At 43.2% G+C, this 21742-nt stretch overlaps 1 protein-coding gene across 1 annotated transcript; it reads left to right on the forward strand.

Moving 5' to 3' along the window:
• Positions 1–1050: 1050 nt before the first annotated feature.
• ulk1b (unc-51 like autophagy activating kinase 1) lies at positions 1051–21568 on the forward strand. The gene is made up of 27 exons (XM_084035311.1): positions 1051–1707; positions 2654–2746; positions 3144–3185; positions 6494–6526; positions 7669–7705; positions 8940–9113; positions 10242–10315; positions 10575–10676; positions 11071–11129; positions 11322–11404; positions 11517–11567; positions 11962–12053; positions 12210–12375; positions 12587–12641; positions 12826–12912; positions 13233–13376; positions 13469–13617; positions 14086–14345; positions 14451–14656; positions 15239–15360; positions 15614–15742; positions 16322–16506; positions 16849–17033; positions 17378–17496; positions 17603–17760; positions 18196–18331; positions 18604–21568. The coding sequence occupies exons 1-27, from the start codon at positions 1618–1620 to the stop codon at positions 18657–18659; spliced, it is 3087 nt and encodes a 1028-aa protein (XP_083891437.1). The 5' UTR covers positions 1051–1617; the 3' UTR covers positions 18660–21568.
• Positions 21569–21742: the final 174 nt, after the last annotated feature.

A 21742-nucleotide genomic window follows, 5' to 3' on the forward strand; every position in this document is an offset into this window, starting at 1 on the left:
TCACCAAGTAAAACTAAAATAATGTTAAAAAATAGTGTAGGAGAAATTCTACACTTGAATCAATGTTTTAAAATGTGTTTAATTTTTTATTCATTTACCAGCATGTTTTTTTTCCGGAATTACTGCAATGTAGGCCGTCTAGGGTTTTTATTTAATTACCAACAATCAAGACATATATAGGGGCTACTCTGATTACATTTTCTCATTTCAAGTCTTAACTAAATAAACTAGTTTATTTATGAAGCCAAAACTCAGAAATATAGCCACACTTCCTCCTATGGCCACTTGAGGCTGTTTCCCATGTTTAAATGTCTGACTTTACAGCAGAAATAAACATGTTTACAGCCTGGTACAAAAAAATAACTAAAATTATATATATATTATGTTATGCACCCTTAATATAAGGGCGTGGTGGCTCTGAGTGACTGGTGGGTGCCTCTCAGCAGCTATAGCTGTCTGCTAAGTGTCATATCAGCTAATTTGAGTTACTGAAAGGTTAAGTGCCATTGAAAGAGAACTTGTAGCTGTGTTTGTGCCTTTTTGGATATTTTTTCATGCAGACATCGGACAAGTAACATAGCTTTCTGTGCCGTTAATACACCGGGCATCCTTCTCTTACCAACACAGGTAGCATATAGCTTCTTAGCCTTAGCAACCAGGCTCAACTCCATCCACAATCCCCCTCTTTGCCCTTTTGGGGGGATGACGGAACGTCAGAAGAGCCGCAATGCATTTTGGGCTAGTTGAGTATATCTAGCAAGGTCCGCCATATACTCAGAAATTCACATAGCCTACTATTATATGTAGACGCAATACGTGCTCAAATGTACGTCATACGTTAGTATGTCATTTCGAACACAGCCTACGTCCATGTTTTGTACAGTCTGTTGCCAAACGATTTCACAATTGTTTTACGTTATTGAAATAACCATCACAGACTATGTGTGAAAAGTCTGACAGAACTTTTAATTTGTTTACGTTCGTGGACACTGGTGACGTCGTACCCACAGCTGTTGCTCTGCGCGTGCGCACTGTTGCAGAGCGTGACGCTGTCTGCTTTGTTGAGACCATCGATGCAACGACTTTCGGCGAGTCAGCTGGGGATAGCAGGGGATTAACGGCCCTATTCACAACACGTTAAAGTTGTTGGACGCTAGTTAGTTCGTTTTAAGTGCTCAGCCCGCGAGCGTTTCGCTGCGTGCACCCTGCAGACGACGGAAGCGCGAGGATCCCCCTGTATATAAACAAAACGCAACGAGCTGCTTTTTTTTTAAGGTGGCACGGCAGAGACAGCTGCAACAACAAGACTCGCCCGACGATTCTCGTCTGTTTTAAGTTCGCGAACTTCGTGTCGGCGGCGTTGTCAGCGATGGAAACCTGCACACGGCTTTGTTAGGAGTTAAAACTCCAAAACGTGTGCGTGCGAACATGAGAGAAGAGGACAGTTCGTCGTCAGAAAGGCAGCTCATGGCAAGTGGAGGACGGGGTGAACATCCCTGCTGCTGCCGCCGCTGCTTGACGGAGGAGAAAGGAGCACTTGCTATCGAGAAGGGTGACCTCGGGGCTGCTGGTCATCTGCCCGCTTCTCAGTAGTATACAGTCGGACGTTGGCACATCATGGAGACGGTGGGGAAATTTGAGTTCAGTCGGAAGGACCTGATAGGACATGGCGCATTTGCTGTCGTCTTCAAAGGCAGACACCGAGAGGTGAGTGTTTTCCCCTGTCTGGCATTCAAATGAACGTTTTAAAGATGTGCTATTGCAAAAAATAGACGAAGCTAAAGGCCGTTCGGGTGGTTTGCTGCTACTGTGTGACGTGAGTCGCATTTTATTGGCCATCTGGTGTATTTGTTTTCATTGTACGGCCTTAAGAGGCCCTGGAAGCACAAACAGGATGTTCCTTAAAATAACACACTTCATGGATATTATGCTAAAATACGTTGGCAAATGTGTGACATTTTCCTACTGTGTGGATTTTCATTTTGTGAGGGTCTTTTTTATTTTTCGTCTGGCTCGGCAGATGCTGTAATTTAACGTGCATAATCCTTGCAAACGTAAATGTAGGGCAGCAGACGTGTATTGTTCCCATTAGAAAGCTCCACTGGGACTGCTGATGAACATGTTGAAACCTGCTACACCTGTAGTGAAAGTGAACAAATTATAACGAATGTGCAGTCAGTTTATACACACTAGTAATGTATTATAGTGTCAATGTAGGCCTGTAGCATCTTTATTAATACACTGGCAGATCAGATGATTTATAATAGAGGTTCATGACCACTAATAACACATAATGCAAAGCTTAACTCAATACAACACAGATCTAAGCTTATAAGACTACCTCAGAAACCAGACCTTCTGGTTGATTACAGTCTCAGCAGGTGATAAGTAATCAGTGCCAAATCCCATCTGGATATCCTTCCGACCAACAGCTCGAAGGGGGAAAGCATGAAGACCATCAGCTCGTGTGACACCTTAAATATACAAGTACAACTCGACGTGTTGTACTGACACAAACTGACACTTGTGCTGCAGCGTGAAGACAGCAGATCTCCATTTACACACAATGATGCAGCGTTACAAACACTCAACGTGCTGGATTGCATTCGTTTCGCCCACCCAACAAGTATTTTTGTGTCATGTGTCTCTCCAGAAACATGACTGGGAGGTGGCAGTGAAGTGCATCAACAAGAAGAACTTGGCCAAATCCCAGACACTGTTGGGGAAAGAGATCAAAATACTCAAGGTAGGTCAGAAGCTCTCAAAATGAACACAAACATTGGATGAGTTTGAGACCTTTTTGTCCCCGTCAGCAAAAGTGAATCTCAGAATTATTCTGCAGTTTCCCCTATCACCTCCATACCATGACATTACAAAGTCTTATTAGCGGTTTATTAAATCATGTGGCCAGTGCTGGAGTAATACAACATTTTGCTGTCGTGAACAATTCAGTGTCTAGAACTGGAAGGGTGAGCAGAGTGAACTATGAGCAGTGGTTGTGTTAACAGGGCGATGCCATAGTGAAAGTAAATCCCTCGGTTCTTGCAGGGGGCCAGAAGTGAACTGTACAAGTCAAGTTAATCATGTGGGGAGAATTTTTAAAAAAAGCATCCAAATATTGATTCTCTCTGTTGTTTCTGCAGGAGCTGAAACATGAGAATATTGTCGCATTACTGGACTTTCAGGTATGTAATGAACCGTGTCAAGGCCTCTGTTTACATGCATAATTATCACATTATTCTCCCAGCTATCAATCTATTCTCATGAAAATGGAGCAGATGGGTTGTTGGATGTGTCTGCTCCAGATGACCCACTTCTTTCTCATGCAGCTCGAGTAGTTTTATCTCCCCTACTTGTTAAATAAGGCTATGCTACACGTTTGTTCTAAAAATAAAACCTCTCTCTTGTTTCCCCCCCTGCTCCTCCATGTTTGGCAAATCCTTGTAAAGTTTCAGTAAATACTTCTGCCTTTGTGTTCTGGTGAGCTCCGTCATCGCTCATGTTTACATTCTGTCTGCGGTCACATGGGCCGTCTCTGCAGGGCTCCATTTGATTAAGGCTTTCTGGGAAGTGTAGTGTCTTAACCTTAGGGCTGCGGTGGAATAGTCCTTTTTGCTTTGGAAGGTTCCTGAAGAAGTGACCCAGATGTAAACAAATAGCCGCCATGATAAGAGCCGTTTGAATTCTCTAAATGCAAAGGAAAGGAGCTCCAATGCATCCTTTCAGATCTTCTTTAGCATCAGATGCAACGGATCTTCCGATACGAAAGAGAAGGAGATTATGCCGACCCACAATTCCTTGCTGCACACATCGGTCATTCAAGAAAACAAAATGCCTATTTGCATATTTAACAATGACTTTCATTTAGGCATATAGTAATTGGAATTGTGCTGATAAATGTGTGTGGACAGTGATAATAATTTAATGATATTTTTCAATCATGTTACAAATTTGACAAAAACGAAACAAAAACCACAAATGAAATGTAACGTCAAACAGGAAGGAGGAGCTGCTGGAACTGAAGCTGTTTATAGAACCAAAAGCTTCGGGAGAAGAGGACGATGCGCTTTTTGTAGTTTTGTAGTCCATTATTGTAGTTTGTCGATCATCAGTTGTCAAGTTGAGTTGTTTTTTTGACTATTCCACCGCAGCCCAGGTGTTATACAACCTGAGCATGGGGCATAAACAAATACCAGCAGCGACCTCTTATCTCAGTGGCACGCTGTTGCCTTGTAAGGCGATGAATAAGGATCCACATTCAGAGCAATGTTCTGAGTCTACAAACCGGTCTGGGGGTCACCGTGACAACCCCTGACAGATAACAGCACCACCTCCTGCCCTGATATAAATACACATCTTAATTCACCAGGTGTTTCTTTTTTGTCTTCTTGTCTTCCATGAATAACACACTGCTATCTGGTTAAAAAAAAAACCCCCTCCTCAGATGAATCCTTCTGTAACATCTGCTAAGACTACGACGTTGCACAGTAACGTGTTGCAGAGCATTATGCAGGAATGTGGACTCGCATCCTGTTTCATCACAGCGTCGCTTGTCATAAAATAACAATGCTTCAGGTCTCACTGTGCTCTTAGTTATGAGCTAAAATAATAACTTTATTTATATAGCACCTTTACAGAGAGAAGTTTACAGAGTGCTTTTGACAGTCAAATATTGATCCATACACATACTCCTCAAAACATATTATTCCTCCCCTTTAATAATACCAATTGGTATTGTATTTTATATCGTTGGAAAGCCTGATTACTCAACTTTACAACGAGGTATAACTTGTAAGGATCATGCATTCATAGAATGAGCAACACAACTAACCGTGTGGGTAGTGGCCCAAAAAAATGTGCCAAAATCCCCTGCAATATTCTTCCGTTGGTATTCACTCTCATTTAGAGCTTCAAGTGCTGGCCGGTGTAAGCTGAAGCTAAAAAGACAGTAAAAAGATAACAAAAATATGTGTTTCTTTTTGGGGTCAGGGGCCTTCGTCATGCCAAAAAGGTGACAAACAACGGCGAGACCAGTGACCAACACTTTGTTGTATTGATGGCACACAGGGATTGGACAGCTGTGCCCAAGACCTCCTCCTCATCAGTAGCTTTAAGAAACTTCCTCGCAACTGGTTATGTTGCCTCTGCCCGTGCAGCACTCCCCTTCTCTTTATCTTTTACACTGACTCCCAGCGGTGCCTCTCTCTGTGCTCTAAGAATAATCCGAGCTGGGCTTTTAAGATTACAGGTTTGTTTGTTGCACTGTAGAGTAAAGATGGCGAGAGCAGGGAGCCGTACCATTTAGCTGTCCTAATTAGGTCGGCAGGAAGTTGAAACCAAACCAAACACTGGACACCAGAGAAATGCGTTTACTTTGGTTTTTAAATTTGATGCGGTTGTCTGTACAAAGTGAAACATGAGTCTAAGGGTTGACTTATCATATTGTTCTAGATTATGTCAGAGTTGCAGGTAAAAACGGGTCACAGTCACGTGACCAAACATATTTAAGAGCAAAGACATTCTCTTAACTTTGCAAAAGTATTTGCTGCTTTCTCTCATATCACTGTAAATTGTAAAATCCGTTGGAAGCAATTAAACGACAATGCAAGTCATCATAGTTGCAGCCCTAACTAAATGTCTTATTTGTACAAGGGTGCCTATGTTGCCTTCATCACACCACACTCCACCCTGTGAGACAGGAAATAGTTGCCACAGCCGCCGTGGCTTGGTGTTCTCCGTATTTAAAGCAAGTCAAAGCATGGGAAGATAAACCTTCCACGCAACGGAAAACCTTTTTCACCGCGCAGTGATGTGGCGCCGCGGTACCACACTTCTGTTTAGAGAGACAGCCAGATGGTCCTCTCTCTAACTGAGAGCGATTGGCCGGCTGGTTTGGTGCCATCCAGCTTCAATAAAGGCAAAGACAACCAATTTTAAAATGCCCTGACTCAGCTGGACTACGGCAAACAGTCTGGCCTTTGACTGGCGGATTCAACGAGATACGCAGATGAGATCAGAGTGAAAGTCTGCAGTCATCTGTTGCCATGTGATAAGGGGGCTTCTTTTTTTTTTCTTTTTTTCAAGCAGGCATCACTGTGTTTACCCAGACAGGTTGAGAGAGGATAGCAGAGGGAAATAGATAACTTATGTTAGAAGAGTGCTTGGAGCTCTGAATCTCCCAAATGTGCAATATCAAAAATGGTTAAATGATCCGAGTCCAGTGGTGCAGGAGTCTGGGATAAACCCAGGATGCTAAATTAGACTCTTTATGTAGACTACTCCTCTGCAAATGCTTTGATATTTTCTCTTTTTTATGTTTTTGTTTCTTGTTGTTGTCGATATGTCTTCGCCCCTTTTATGGGTGTTTATTTCTCCAACCAGCTCGGTTTAGTCTGAACATGATGGTGTGAGCACACGTGTCACCTGTTCCCCTCGTTTGTCCGTCACTAACATGTGTTTGTTTACCCTCCCCTCTTATCTCTCGTCTCTTTAGGAAACTGCCAGCTCAGTGTACCTGGTAATGGAGGTAAGCTCGCTGTGATGTTTGCCTTTTGTTTGCTGAGCGCTGTATTGTCTCAGCCTTCGCAGGCACCTCTGACAGGGCCTGGGCTATAATTAGCAATGTCCTCAGGCATCAAGGGTGGCGAGTAGCTGCTGGTCAACATCCAAATGCTGCTAGATTTTTTTTTTAACGCAGGTAGAATAATGTTTTTGAATCTTGTCCTACTGCTTTATTTTATTTGGCCTTTGCTCCAATTTAATCAGTAATGTTCAACTGAACTTAGTGGGGTTTAGCTCTTACCTCTGACCCCTTTAGCAAGCAGAGCAGAGCTCACTCAGATGCAACTCAACCAACAGACGGCCAACACTGCTGGCCAGAGGCGTCGCATCTCACAATGCAGTGTTCACATTCACATTGACTCAAACTCAGACCTGCAGGGGAAACTGGAACAGGATGTGACAAAGCAGAAAAGTTACTAATTTTTATTTTTAATTTGGCCTCTGTGGTTGGTGGTTGTTGTGCTGCACGAAAAGTAATGAAACAGCAATGTGTGTGTGTGTGTGTGTGTGTGTGTGTGTGTGTGTGTGTGTGTGTGTGTGTGTGTGTGTGTGTGTGTGTGTGTGTGTGTGTGTGTGTGTGTGTGTGTGTGTGTGTGTGTGTGTGTGTGTGTGTGTGTGTGTGTGTGTGTGATTCACAGTTTCTATAATTTCCACAATTGTCAAAAAAAAAGTATTGTTTTTAATACACTCATATAATATGCCAATCCAATAAACAACACAAATAATAGTTCCAGGTTAAATTGTATTCCCGAAGCAGAACACAGATGTAAAAAGCTACAGCACGTACATTCCTCACACTCCTTCCATTCCTTATCATCTTCATTGTTTCATGCTTATCTTTGCGTCGCAGAAAGGAAATGACTTGTGAGGCAGCCTCAACTTTCATAACACACCTTTCCTGGCTTCATTAATATTGATGAGAGCATGGGCATGAATCTGTAAACGCATCACTCTTCATCAGTTCGCCGCTCTGATCTTTTTTTTTTTGCTTTCTAGTCCCTTGTTGTTACCTGTGTTTCCTAATGTTCTTCTTTTTCATCTCTCCCTCTTGAACCCCCCCCCCCCCTCTCTCTCTCTCTCTTGCTTTCCCTTTCATTTTATTCCCAGTACTGCAACGGGGGTGACCTCGCTGACTACTTACACTGTAAGTGCAACAATTACTTAAAGCTGCAGATCCATCTCAGTAGAACGTAAAAATCCGTGAATGAATCTAGTTCTAAATGCAGAATTACAAGCATTGCAATCAGAAAGTCAAGTCTAAAAAATGTGCACAAATGTTCTTTGAGTCCTAGAACAATGATCTTTGGATAGGAACTGTCGGTTAAGACATAAAGTACTGGAAGAGGAAGAATTATTTTCCAGGCCTGTTCGATCCACCAAGAAGATCGAGAGAGTGCAAATAAAAAGGAGCAAGTTTACAGCAAAACATATACACCCCGAGGCTGCCGTTCAGGTCACAACTGTCATTTTTTAGGCTCCCTGCATGGCCACAGGAAATTGCCTTGTTATCTGGGAGGCCCTGAGGATGGAGACAGATTTGGTGCTTCAGGAGCTTAAAAATAGGGATGAACACGCAGTGTAATAAAACCACATGGAAACACCCCTGATGTCTTCGCACACAGAAAATAAGACGTACATCACCTCTTGGATAGATGCTTTTGACACTATCATAACAAACTGATTATTAAAATAATGTCTACAATGTCGTCCAGGTTTGCCACATCTCATAAATTGCAGGGCTCTCAATAGCCAGTGTCAGTGTGAGCAGGGTGGGAAATAAGACATCAGCCTCTAGGGCTAATTATAGCTCTAGCTGCTAACTGTGTCTGCCAGGTAGCCACAGCCTAAATAGAGGACATTTTCCAGTAATAGTCCTTCAATGCCAGCTTATAAAAAAAATGTTTTTTTGGATCCACTAACCACTGTGGTCAATGAACAAAACTTTTTTTTTTTTTTTCCTTTCTCCCATTTTAAGCCTGAGTCTGGTTTTAAAAATCTGTTGGAAGGGAGGCGGAGCCAGACAGGAATTTAAGACAAGGGAGGGACTTCACATAGAATCATACTGAACCACCGTCAGGGGAGCGAGGTGATTGGATGGGAGGAAGAGTCAGGGATGAGGAGGTGGCAGTGGGGTGATGTGAGAGAACAGATATTTTTAGAGGTCAAATGAGTCTCTTTTATGTCACGTGTCGGTCTCCAAGATCTGTTAGAAAAACTACTATTATGATCTGCATAGATTAGAAAATCTAGGGTTAGGGTCATTCAGTCCCTATCTCTCTACTCTACCCCCAACTTTATTGATTCATTATTGATAAATAAGCACTCAGGTTGTACTCCTACTCTACCAAAGTTAACAAATTGACATTGCTTCTCTGCAGCCAAAGGCACGCTGAGTGAGGACACTATTCGGGTTTTCCTGCAGCAGATTGCGGGGGCCATGAGGGTCCTACAGGGCAAAGGCATAATCCACAGGGACCTCAAGCCCCAGAACATCCTGCTCTCCTACCCAGCGGGACGCAAGTCGCACTCCAACAACACTTGCATCAAGATCGGTAGGTTCGACGGAGGGAGGATCCCGCGAGCGTGTGCACGATGGCATGCGCATGCATGCCATCGTGCAACAGATTTGTTAAATCCTTGAGATGTTGAGATGAGACCAAAGCTTGCAGGTTTACATTGAGATTTAATAGGAAAGCACTTGAACCCTGGACAGGAGCAAACGGCTAATTGAATGACATGTCAGCTCTTTACTGAACGTTGCTACTGGACCTAATAATGAATTCCCTAAGGTTTTTGATTCTATCAAGATGTCAGGTTTAAATTGGTTAGAGGAAATGTATTATATTATATTTTCCCCGCAGCAGTGTTTGTAGTCTTCCTCTGATAAAACACTGACAAGAAGAACAAAAACACCCTATTCACAGACACATAAGGTACGTGTTGAGTCTGTTTCCAGTTTGGCTGACTCGGCCATAAACAACGAGGGTTTAGCAACAAGTAGTCATCATAATGGAAAGCACAGACAGCGTGTGTGTGTTGTTCAGCTGTTTTGGGAACGCTGCTAAATCCTTAAGCCTATTAATTCTTGTTCCGCCGGAGAGGATTGATTGCCTTGTGGGAATGAAGTTTGAGGCTCCCAGTCACTCCAGAATGTTATTATCCTCACCACTATGGGAAAACTGGCACAGTCGCACTAACAAACAGACACACATGCACTCGTTGCACCGATATAGACACACGAGGGGCAAAGGGAAAATGTTGACTTGTTAAATAGGCTGTGTGCTCAGGGATATGAGGGAAAATGCGTTGAGTTGCTGTTTTAAAATGTAATTATATGAGCTGTATAATGAGCCACACCGGAGATTGTTTAGATGTTTTTATTATCAGTGTGCTCTACTTTAGAGAAAAGTCAACAGTGCTTTTTGATTGGCATTTATTAAAGCTCCTCTCCCTCCTGTGGGCTGAACTCCAGTGTGATGATGCTGCGTTGTAATCATCCCATTGATCACAGTGATGCTGGAGACCTTCCCTCTCAGCCATTATTGTAATATAATGTATAGTTTTGTTGGTTTTAAAGATAGGTAGACCGTTCGTTTTTTTTTTCAAGAGCCCTATGGATTTTATTTCTGCAACCACCTGCATTTTTTGAGTCACAGCATTTGCACATTTTGTCTCCACAGCGGACTTTGGCTTTGCTAGGTACCTCCAGAACAACATGATGGCGGCAACGCTGTGTGGGTCCCCTATGTACATGGTAAGCACCGTTTTATAGGTTTCCCCTTGATGTGATGGAAGTATGGTGGAAAATGTTGCCCAAGCAAATTCAGATTTGGTTATTTCTAAGCTTTCACTCAGGCCAGAGGTTCACGGTCCGATATGAGCAGAGAAAGAGTTTTCAGTTGTTGTGAAATAAAATACTGATGCTTTAAAAAACTTTTTTTTTTTTAACACGGAAACATAATCCAGCATGGGTCGTACTAACATAATCATGTCACTATTTTTCTCCTCACTAGGCTCCTGAGGTCATTATGTCCCAAACCTACGATGCCAAGGCCGACTTGTGGAGTATAGGGACCATAGTGTTTCAGTGCCTGATTGGGAAGGCTCCTTTTCAGGTAAGCACACTATTATAAGGCATGTTTTTTTTTTTTTAATACGACCGGCATCATACATATGTACAAAGTAATTTTGTGACCAGCATCGTATACAGACAAAAGACCAATTCAACCATCATTAACATATCAGTAGAATTTGCCATTATCACTGGCTTTACTGTGTATAATATGTACATACTGTAAGTCTGCTTGTCATTTTGTGCAACATCATGAAATTGAAGTATTGAATATTTTGTATTATAAAGATGGAAAACAGGAGTTCTTTATTACAAACAAAATTAAGTGCATTAACACACAACTCTGTCGTATTCGTCCAGAAAACCCGTGCCATAACAATACACACAACTTTGTGTGCGTACATACATGCATGTTTCATCTCTCCGACCTTCTTTAGGCTAGCAGTCCTCAGGACCTCCGGCTGTTCTACGAGAAAAACAAGACTCTCAGCCCCAAGTAAGGAATCACAGTGAGATTAGAGCATATGTCTTTTTAATGTGATTGACAGATGTTATGGTAAAATACTTTGTTCTGCATTTGTTTTTATAGATTTTGCTTGTCGGACATGAAAAACTTTGCTTTGAGAGCGAGTGCATGTTTTTTGTTCATGCACAGCAACACACTGATTGTGGTGTTATTTGTTTGCAGCATCCCCAGAGAGACTTCTAGCCATTTGAGGCACTTGCTGTTGGGTCTGCTGCAGCGTAACCACAAGGACCGCATGGACTTTGGTTCGTGAACATTAGTTCAGTCAAATAAATGAAACGGTTGACTATATGGTGTTGATGCAGACCTACACTGTTCACCACCTCCTACTAATTATATTTCCTCTTGTGTTGGTAGATGAGTTTTTTTGTCATCCTTTCCTGGAGGCTAGCTCGTCCCTGAAAAAGAGTAAGTAAGAATAAGCAATACACCTCGTGATTGAGCTTGGATGGATAATTGTGTGTAATACATATATGCACGGCGATATCTATATTGTATATGATGTGTATTCAAACATCAACATGTCTTGCACCTTGAGTGTAATAAACATTGCACATTTTCTAAAAGCAGTTTTCAAAATTTCTAAATAAAATGTAACCCTCAAAATAATGCAACTTTGACATAATGTCAACACTAGGTTTTTTGAATTAGAGCCAGTTACAAACTGAGCTATTTATTTTGTCAGCAAAACACCATAGACTCATTTAGTTGACATTTTGTTGAGCTTTTCTTGTAAAACAGATAACTCGGTGTTCGTCACTTCCTCGAGTTGTTTAACGAGTGTGTTGCATTTTCTTTCCAGCGACTCCTACTGTGTCCATGACCTGCTTCCCAAGCTCTGCATCAGCCAGCTCTTGTAGCAGCTCTTCCACCTCTCACCTCGCCTCGCCGCCGGTTCGTGTTTGTTATTCCTCCATTATTTCCTCTGGGTCTTTGTCTGTACCGAAGCAACGAGGCTTGCTATTCCTCACGTGGTTTTCTCTTATCGTTATTTCTTCAGTGCTTTCTCTCGTATTTCATCAACCGCTTTCTGTCTCCCTGCCTCTGCAGCAGTCTCTTGCTGAGGTTCAGCACTTGCGTGCCAAAGCTCTGGCGTCCCCTACCCAGGAGGCCGCTGGTTTTCTTCTTAAGGACTCCTCTGGAGGAGGCGGCAGCAGCAAGAACTCCTCCTCCTGTGACACTGATGACTTCGTCATGGTGCCTGCTCACTTCACCAGTAAGAAAACACTGTTTTCCTACCTAAATGTCAAATGCAGCTGTGCATAGTTCGAGCCTTGGCTCCAGCTCTGTAGGATTACTGCTGAGGTATTAGAAGAAGTCATCTTAAAATGTTTTCACAGGTTAGTTTTTATGTTGCATTTATAGCATTTCAGAAGCTGGACCTTTCCTCCTTGTCATCATTCTTAATGGTTTTCCTTCTTTTCCAGCGGGCGAGCTGACATGTGAGAGTAAAGTGCTGCCGGACAGCCTGATGAACAGCGGGTAAGACACAAGGATTGGTTACTCATAGACTGCCATTACCTGTATCACCGTCATTGAATGTACTTTGGTAAAGGAGGATAATTGACTACCGGTATCTGCAGTTCAGTTCAGTTGTCCTCCTCTTCAAAAATGGCACCGTGATAAAGTCCTGCTGACATGTCTACTGTGTCTCCTCTTCAATCAGCTCTCTTCTGGCTTCTGCTGCTCTGTGCAGCCAAGACAAAACTCCACCACACTCACCCTCCTGCAGTGGGTCTCCGAGTCCCGTCAGGTAACCGTTACGAGCTGAATGTTTGGTTGTGGGGATTCAAACGGTGCTGTATAGATGGGAACAGTTAGTGGTAGAAACAGGTACAGTAAATTCCCTGATATCTGCTCAATTAAGCAATTTCTTTAATTAACCTCAGACCGGCAGTATTGTCATGAATAGAATATCTCTTCTCCAAAATATTTAGTGCACTCATTCCTGTAGAAAGTGTTAGAGTTGTCTGTGTACACACACACACACACACACACACACACACACACACACACAAACCATCTCGTCTAACTGTTTCCCTCGGCACACGCACTTCTCACTGTTGTTGGCAGGCCCAGCGAGTTCCTGGGAAGTAACTATGGCGGTAGCTATGGAAACCATGGCCAGTCATTGCCTATCCCAGTCCCCACCCAGATCCAGAACTACCAGCGCATGGAGCAGAACCTCTGTGGTACCAAACAGGATGGCTCACCACGGTCTGTGTCTACAAAAGCCAAACACACAAAAAATGAGTCCCGCTGTTGATGCTACATTTCTTAAATGGATTGCAAACTGTTGTGTTTTTTAGGCTGTCGGCACCAGTACGTCGTTGCAGCAGTGGAAGCTCGTTGGGCTTTGCCCGGACCAGGCCTTCGCCGCCCTCTGGGCAGGGGGCAATCACCATCAACCGTAGGCTTTCCCTGGGAGGAGCCAGACCTTTCCTGCAATCCCCTCAAGGTAGCTCACAGGATACATACATACATAGACATATATAGATGATTTGTCAATTTACCAAACAGAGCAGTTCATTCTGAAGTAATAGCTGCAGCCCTAGACAGGCTTCTTGTTGTGGGTGCACGGAAATTCTCCAGCAGACAAATGGGGAAATGCTCTTGTGGTTTAGCGTTTCTGAGGCAACCTTGTCATTACTTGTGAAAGTTATTGGTTGAGAAAATGAACTAACCTCCTACGTACACAAACCCTCCCCTTCCCACCACCCGTTGCTCTACTCGGCTGTGCCTCATGCTGTCACAGTCCCATAGCTGTCTGGGCGTCCTGCAGGGCAGCGTTGGAGTTAGTCGGGACAAGTCCAGCAGTCTCTTGATGGATTTCTTGTTTTGTTGGCCTGCTCTGACATTTAATTTTGCGATGCCACCTGCTGTCTCAAAGCAGAAACAACTCTGAGCGCCTCCTTCTGTTCCACAGCTCCTCTGCACATCGAATCCAGGCTGACTTCGCAGCGGCACCCGCAGGCGACGGGACTGGGTACGCGGCTCCACAGTGCCCCCTGTTTGTTGGAGTGCGCCAGTGGCGGCGCCAAGCAAAAGATCAGGAAGCAGCACTCGGACCCGGTGGGGGCCCCTTCGGCAGGCCTGAAGGCTCTCCGCCCTCTTCACTCCTCCCCCAGACTCAGTGAGCTGATGCAGCGTAGCCCCCTTCCCACCATCCTGGGCTCCCCTTCCAGAGTGAGTCGGCGCCGAGAGAGCGTCAGGAGACACACAACACAAGAAAAGACTACCAAGCAGTTTAAACAAACCTCTGGTACCCCTCCCTCTTGTCTCCCTCTTCAGGCCATCCCTCCATTTGAATTCCCCAAGCCTCCGAGCTCTCCGAACCTCGTGACCTTCCTGACACAACAGGGTTTGGTCATGGGCTCCCCTTGCAGCAGGACTGCCATGGCAGAGCCCAGAGACACAGGACAACACACACTGATACAGGGCACCCAGCCTGCCCACTGCATACACAGACTGAATGAGGATACCAAGGGCTTTGGAAGGTTAGATCACTGTTTTGTTGTTTTCTATTTGTTATGTTCGTCACACGGATGCTGTGTATCCAGGAGGAATTGTTTACCTTTACAAACAGTGATGCTGCTGCAGTTTTAAACAATGTACTTTCCATTGTTTTTATTTTTTTTTGTTTTAGTGACATAGGCAGTCAATACTAGACAATAAAACACTTGCTTTTACCTCCTCTCAACAACTTCTTGTTAAGACGAGCAACAGTGTTTTTTAGTCTTTAAGGAGGAGTTTGTATCTTCTTCCTTCTCAAACCCTGCATTGCTCAGTTTACATTTTTTTTATGACAACGTATGTATCATTGTAGATATTATTTGGATAGTCCCTTTCATTCATTCTTGTCATATTTGGGGAAAATAAGGTCAAGACAGCCATTATGATCCTTATATAGTGGATATATTGGCTGTTTAAATATCGCTAGCAGGGAAAGGTAAGGAAATGATGGAAAGGAAATAGGCAACTATTAAAAAATAACTAAAATATAAATATTAAACAAGGATGTTAGCCTAATTCATATCACGTTCTCTCCTCTGTGTCTCCGTTTCCTGTCTCTGGAGCAGGTCTCAGAGTGCAGGTCGTCTGTCTGACATGCTCCTGATGGCTGCTTTTGGACCTGGTGGACCGGTGGGTGACCGTGACAGCACAGAGAACCCGGCCTCCGATAAAGCCATAGACATTAAAGGTAGGAACTCTTGTTGTTTGACATTGACAAACGTGTGTGATTTAGGATTTCTGTTTATTTACCTGGCTCATTCCAACAGTAAGTCAGTAATTAATAATGCAGGAGAATAGACTGTGAAACAATGAAATCCCAATGAAATCTTTCAATTCTGTAATTTGCAGGCAGGGCTTCTTTGAATTGCAGTCTAGTGTTTCTTGGTACTTCATTTATATCCAGCCCTAACTTTCCCTCTTTGCTCTTTCCCACCCTCTAGTGCCCCCCGGTGGTGGGGGAAGCTTTGCACCTGGCTCCATCAGCCCAGCAGCACAGGTGGTTTTCACCGTGGGCTCTCCTCCCAGTGGCAGCACCCCACCTCATACCTCCAGACAGAGGAAATACTCAGGTAACACATGCATATCCTAACACAGCTATAAGCACATCCCTTCTGCAGCAAGCAGGAATTAAATTCCACTTACGCAGCAGCATAAGTATTATGCTCTGCACATCATACAACATAGAGCACTGGTAAGCAATTATGTTCATTTTCCATGAGGTGTAATGGTGGAATATCATGGAGGTAAGCATATAAGGGTAATGTTTTTTTCCTTTTTCATTAAACCCGACTGTAGAGAGATGCAGCCACATGGAGTAATTACAAAGTTTTTTTCGGAAACACAATTTTCCAATCGGTAATTGGTGCTTAGACTATAAAATATATAAATAAATAAAAATAAATGTAGCTGCAAATGTTGATCATTAACTGGAACGCAGCCCCACTCAATACAGTGATCAGCAACAAGTGTTACTGCCAAAAGCAAGCATAGTTGGTCGAAATGTAGTCACACGATGTTATTTCAGTGCAATTATCCATTACCTTTTACCTTTTATTGCACGGTAATTAAAATGCATGGCATTTGATGCAAATATATGTATGTACTAAATAGATTTATTTTTCAACTCCATCTTTTTCGGACTACTGCAGGCTCGTTCACTGCAATAAGCCCTGCAGGCTCCTTCACGAGCCGCCACCCCCAGGCAGGCACCTATCTGGATGGCTTTGAGGCTCCCTCCAGTCCTCGATACAGTTTCACAGATCCTATCACAGCCAACATGGGCGGTCCTGTATCCTTTGAGGCTCCTGAGCTGCCTGAGGAGACGCTGATGGAGGTGAGAAGCAGGTTTTATACACAGCTGCAGAAAGTAATGGAAAGGGAGTCCTCCCATTGATCCTATGTATTCTATGTCTGTGCAGTGAGATGAATAATACTCCCTCTTGACAGTGTTGACTGTATGATATAACAAGAGAGGTTAGTGTAGTTTAAGGGTCTTTAGCTGGAGTCATCATGGTAATTTGGCCGACGCACTGATTGACCTGTCTCCTGTCAACGCTCGTGTTCCTTTCACCCATGCAGACTGAATGCTTAATTTCCGTGCGGTGTCCTCCGTTTCTGAGTGATGTCACTAAACCATTCTCTGTCTCTCTTACTTCCTGTCTCCGTCGGAGTGCAGCAGGAACACACGGACGCCGTGCAAAGCCTGCGGTTCACGTTGGATTTCGCCCGCTGTCTGATGGAGGTGGCTGGAGCGCGTGGGCTCGCCCTGTTGGAGGAGCAGCGGGACGTTTCTCATCCCTCCCTCCTTCAGCAGCAGAGCCTGGTAGCAGATCAGATAAGCTCGCTGAGCCGAGAGTGGAGGTAAGGCCGTATTATTACAGTCACGGCTGTGAGTCTCTGTGCGTGGCAATGATGCTGTTCATCCAGTTTGGACTGAAAATGTGAAAATGCATGCTGCTTGGATGACATAAGATTTGTCAGCTTGAATGTGTTGTTTGCACCAGAACAAAGACATGCTGGCATTAATACAATAAAGTCAGGGAGTGGTGGGTTGTAGAGACGGAGTGCAGACAAAGAGGAGGAGATTTTGTGCCTTCTTATCATTTGAGAAAACACACTGCAGATGAGTTTGATGTATTAGTTAATGAGACTAGCCAGTGGTTGCTTCACATGTTCTCACTTTTTTTCCACGTGTCTCTCCTCAGTCATGCAGAACAGCTGGTTCTCTACCTGAAGACTGCAGAACTGTTGTCCACCGCCTTACACACGGCCAAGGAGCAAGTCAAACAGGGCAAACTCTGCCCATCCTCCACAGTCAAACAGAGTATGAGACATTTTTGTCTTGTTAAGTCCTCCTAACATGTATACTAAACAGAATGCGCAAAGAGGATCTTGGCAGCATATTGAAATACATTTCTGTCCCTATATAGTAGTGAGGAGGCTGAATGAGTTGTACAAGTCCAGCGTGGCATCCTGTCGCTCACTCAGCAGCCGCCTGGAGCACTTCTTTTCCAGGAAGCACCGTTTAATGGACCAAATCACCTCCATCACAGCTGAGCGGCTGCTGTTCAGTCACACTGTGCAGATGGTAAGCCGGGGGGGAGGGGGGGGGGTGTAGACAGTTGGGAAGCAGAGGAAGACATGAGGGTTATCGACCAGCAGGCCACGGCGTAATCATTAACATACTGTATATGTGGCCATCCAGCAAATGATTTGCCAGAGCATTTATTACCAACCTCAGTGCATGCATGGCAAACATATGTCTTTTTTAATCTTAGGCTCTGAGCATTTGCTCTCAAATGATTGCTTTATAGTCACAGGAATATTGTCAGGCCATTAATGTAACTGGAGGCTAATTTGAATGTTTATATAAATGGCTAAAAGTTAAAGCCAGGTGTGTATTTTCTCAGGAAAGAGTAAAACATAAAGCAAGAAAACTAAAGTTGGTAAATGGCAGCACCATGATGTCTGTGTTTTAATCCAGACTAAAATACATATTATATATTGACTTGTGTCCTCTCAGGTTCAGACTGCTGCACTGGACGAGATGTTCCACCAGGGGGAAGCGTCAGTGCTGCGTTACCATAAAGCCCTCTTGCTGATGGAGGGCCTGTCTCTGCTGCTCACTGAACAGGAGGACATCCTCAGTGTTAGCAAATGTAAGTGTGTCTGTCAGCCAATCGCAACGAGGAGGGATGCCTCCGCTCAGCAGCAGAGTTCATAGTGCAATGTTCCTGCAGCTAAAAAAAAGTGTTTTATGATATTTTTGCTATTTAGTTTACCCCTTAATTCAGCAAGTTCCATCTAAACAGTGGCAGGTAGCCAGTTTATTATAGACCTAATGCACGTAGACAACAAAAAAACACAGTACTGAGAAGATACACATGCTAACACAACACAACCCTCTGTCTTTTCTTCTTTATCCATGCAGGTAAGGAGTGCATTGAACGCCGCCTCACAGCTTTGCAGTCAGGACTCTGCGTTTGAGAGTCTTGCGCTGCCTCTCGGGTGTAGCTACGATCATTTTCACCCTGCACACTACCAACAAACCAAAATGTCCACCCGCATCTCATGTTTGTCACTCAGAAACGCTTTCGTTTTCACAAGAAAAACCACAAGGCTTCGGTTTTTCGCCCAGCCCTCGTGGCTCGTGCTCTATTTTGTGGCTTGTCATTCATTGCAGCGGCAGTAACTTTCCCCGACACCAAACGTGTGGCGATGTTGGACTTGTGGCTGTGAAAGAATGTCTGCGCTGTCGTCTAAGTGAGGATTTTTGCTCCTGGCGCTGATGATGGTATGTTTTTGCCAGGACGATGATTCCCCTTCACCCGGCACGTCACGTGCAGGAGTAATTATTGCCAAGTAGTCACATACTCCACATAATGCTTATCTAAACCTAAACAGGTAGCGTTTTAAGATGGGAAAATATCCATGCTGAGAATTAGTAATGTTATCTTTTTACCAAGCTCGGTAGCTGGAGGGAAAGTACAGTATCTGCTGTACACCTACATACAGTGAGGACGTGTGCTCATGAAGGGCAGGAACAGCCAAGTATCATTCTCATCAAATGTATGTTTTTGTTTTTTCTTAAACTCCTTGTTTGCTTTCCTGGGTCTCTTTTGTTTCTGGTATTATTTATCTAATTGTTGCTTGCTGAAGGGAAGAGATCGCAATGCTACGTCTTGTATGGAAGCGCATACAAGCATTGTTACAAAACTGTTGCCAAATTGAAATGTAGTTTTGTTTTCGCTGGTTTCGGGGGAGAAAGCTCCCTGTGTTGACACTTTCCTGATTCTATACTTGCTTAATGTTAAAGACCATCATTGAGACGACGATGTTATAGGGATTTTGTTTTTTTTAAGCGGTGGCTGGTATAAACTCAACGGACAGAAATGGGTAAAAAAAAAACACTCACTACCCCACTGCTCAATGCAAAATTGAGCTTTTCATTTTTGAATTCAACAGGGACTGAAACTGGTTTGCTTCCCTGATTGCAGTTCTTCAGTTATACAGAAGCTTAGGTGATGCTGTTGATGTCTTCACATGATTCCATGTTCTGTCTGATTTATAAGTTGTTCAATCAATCGTGTTGGAGTTAAGCAAGTATAATCACATTTGAATGTAGGGCTTACAGGAGGGGAACAGCTTTAATATATAGCCCAAAGTTGCTAAAATGTAGGTTTATCCCAAGGTGAACGTCTGAATGTTTTTGCACTGTTGAAGTACTGTATAGGACGAGTGGAACATGTGTAACGTGTCCAGTTATTTTGTAGAAAATGAGACAGATTTGCTTATTTAGAGGTTTTCTATTCCGTTATTTTATTGCAGTTTTAGTTGTATTCTAGTTGCTGTTGAAAGGCGATGTGTGTTAGAATGCTGACACAGAGATGGTATAAGCTATGAGACCTTAGAGAGAAATCTTGAAGCAGAAAAAGGCAAATAAAATGACTTTACACTGAAAAAAAAAAAGGATTTGCATTGATTGTGCTGTGTTTTGAAGTAGTCAGAGGGTGTCTATTATGTTTTTATCATTTGAAAAGTGACCCGTTGATTTGGAGTGCGAGTTAAAAATGTCTTTTACCTAAATTATTTGCGTATTGTTGACCTTTAGCCATATAGCTCAACAAGATACCTTGTAGGCCAATGTGAAGAGTCAACTTCTACATTGGTTGCTGTCAAGGGGAAGTGTGTGTGTGTGCATGCATGCATGTGTGATGTTGTTTGATGTACTAATGTACATTGGGATTTGTTGCGTACAGACATAACGACATTGCTCTGCAGCACGATGTGAATGATTTGATTTTGACTGCAGTTGATTGTGTGGATGCAGATCAGTAATACCCAGTAAAAATCAAGGGTTCGTCTGGTGTGACTCCCTGCCTGGACCAAGTTGAGAATTTATTTCCCCCGTGTTGTATTTCCCTCTGCCTTTTTAAGTTCATTAAGATGGTAACTAAGTGCATATTTTAGCGTGTGGTGTTGATGTATGTCAGGGCTGAAGATGGTTTACGCTGAGATCTTTGAAGCCAGTATAGTAGCGCTGTCAGCAGAACAGATTATGTGTATTTGCTTTTTTTTTTGTTGCCTTTTTTCGTTGGTATTAATCTACCGAGAGCGTTCTGTATGTGTGTGTATGTAATGTTTGTTTGGGTGTACATTCCTAATATCTACTCATCCACAGCCTCTTTGTCACTTACAGCTGTTCTGTTCTGTCAGTATGTCTCAGAAGATACAGTTAGCAGAAAGTGATGACATCTCCATAAAACTGATGCATGTGTCACTTTTTTTTATTGCACCCTACAATCATTGCTGTTGGCCATCCTAACCATAAGTAACCGGGGTAGGACTCAAAAGATAATGTGTGCAGCAGTTGAGATAATTTAATGATAGCGGGTATAGTTGGTGTATTGCAAGCATGTGTCCACTCTGCTGAAGTGTCCTTGGGCAAATATACCGACTCCAGACCAGCTTCAGGGCTACGCCTCACATAAAGATGAAATCAAGTGTAACGTGTGCACTCCCACAAAATACATCTGTCATGGATTTAGAATATTCTTTTTGTATGTTTGCCACAAACATACCTGAATGTTTTCATTTTCTGATTTCACTTTACTCGTTATGTATTACCTGTAAATATTGTAAATTAAGTTATTGTCGTTGTGTGTATGAGTGACGCTGCAGGCATGGAGAGAACAGTACCATAACACATGTACGTTTCCAAAGAATATAAATAGATAGAATAGAAAATATCTTCCATACGGTCTCTGACTATTGCAAAAGCATTTCAGTGTTGTCATATCTATGACAGACATATTATCTCAGTGTCCCTGTGTGTGCGCGTGGTGTAACCTTTACTGTTTGAGAGTTGCAACATGAATAAAGTGAAAGGAAAGGTGTTTTGTCTCAAGACCCACTGAGTTTTCTCTGCTTCAGTTATGGTGGTGAAATGGTGTGATCCTATACGGCCTGAATTATAGATCTCTTCATGCTCGGATAACTCCAGATTACAATTTAGCAACCACAAGTAATTGTTTTCCTCATTAGTCCTGCTGCTAAACCAGCTGCTAAGA

The sequence above is a fragment of the Eutrigla gurnardus genome (genome assembly GCF_963514095.1).
Source record: "Eutrigla gurnardus genome assembly, chromosome: 19".
NCBI classification, from domain to species: Eukaryota; Metazoa; Chordata; class Actinopteri; order Perciformes; family Triglidae; genus Eutrigla; species Eutrigla gurnardus.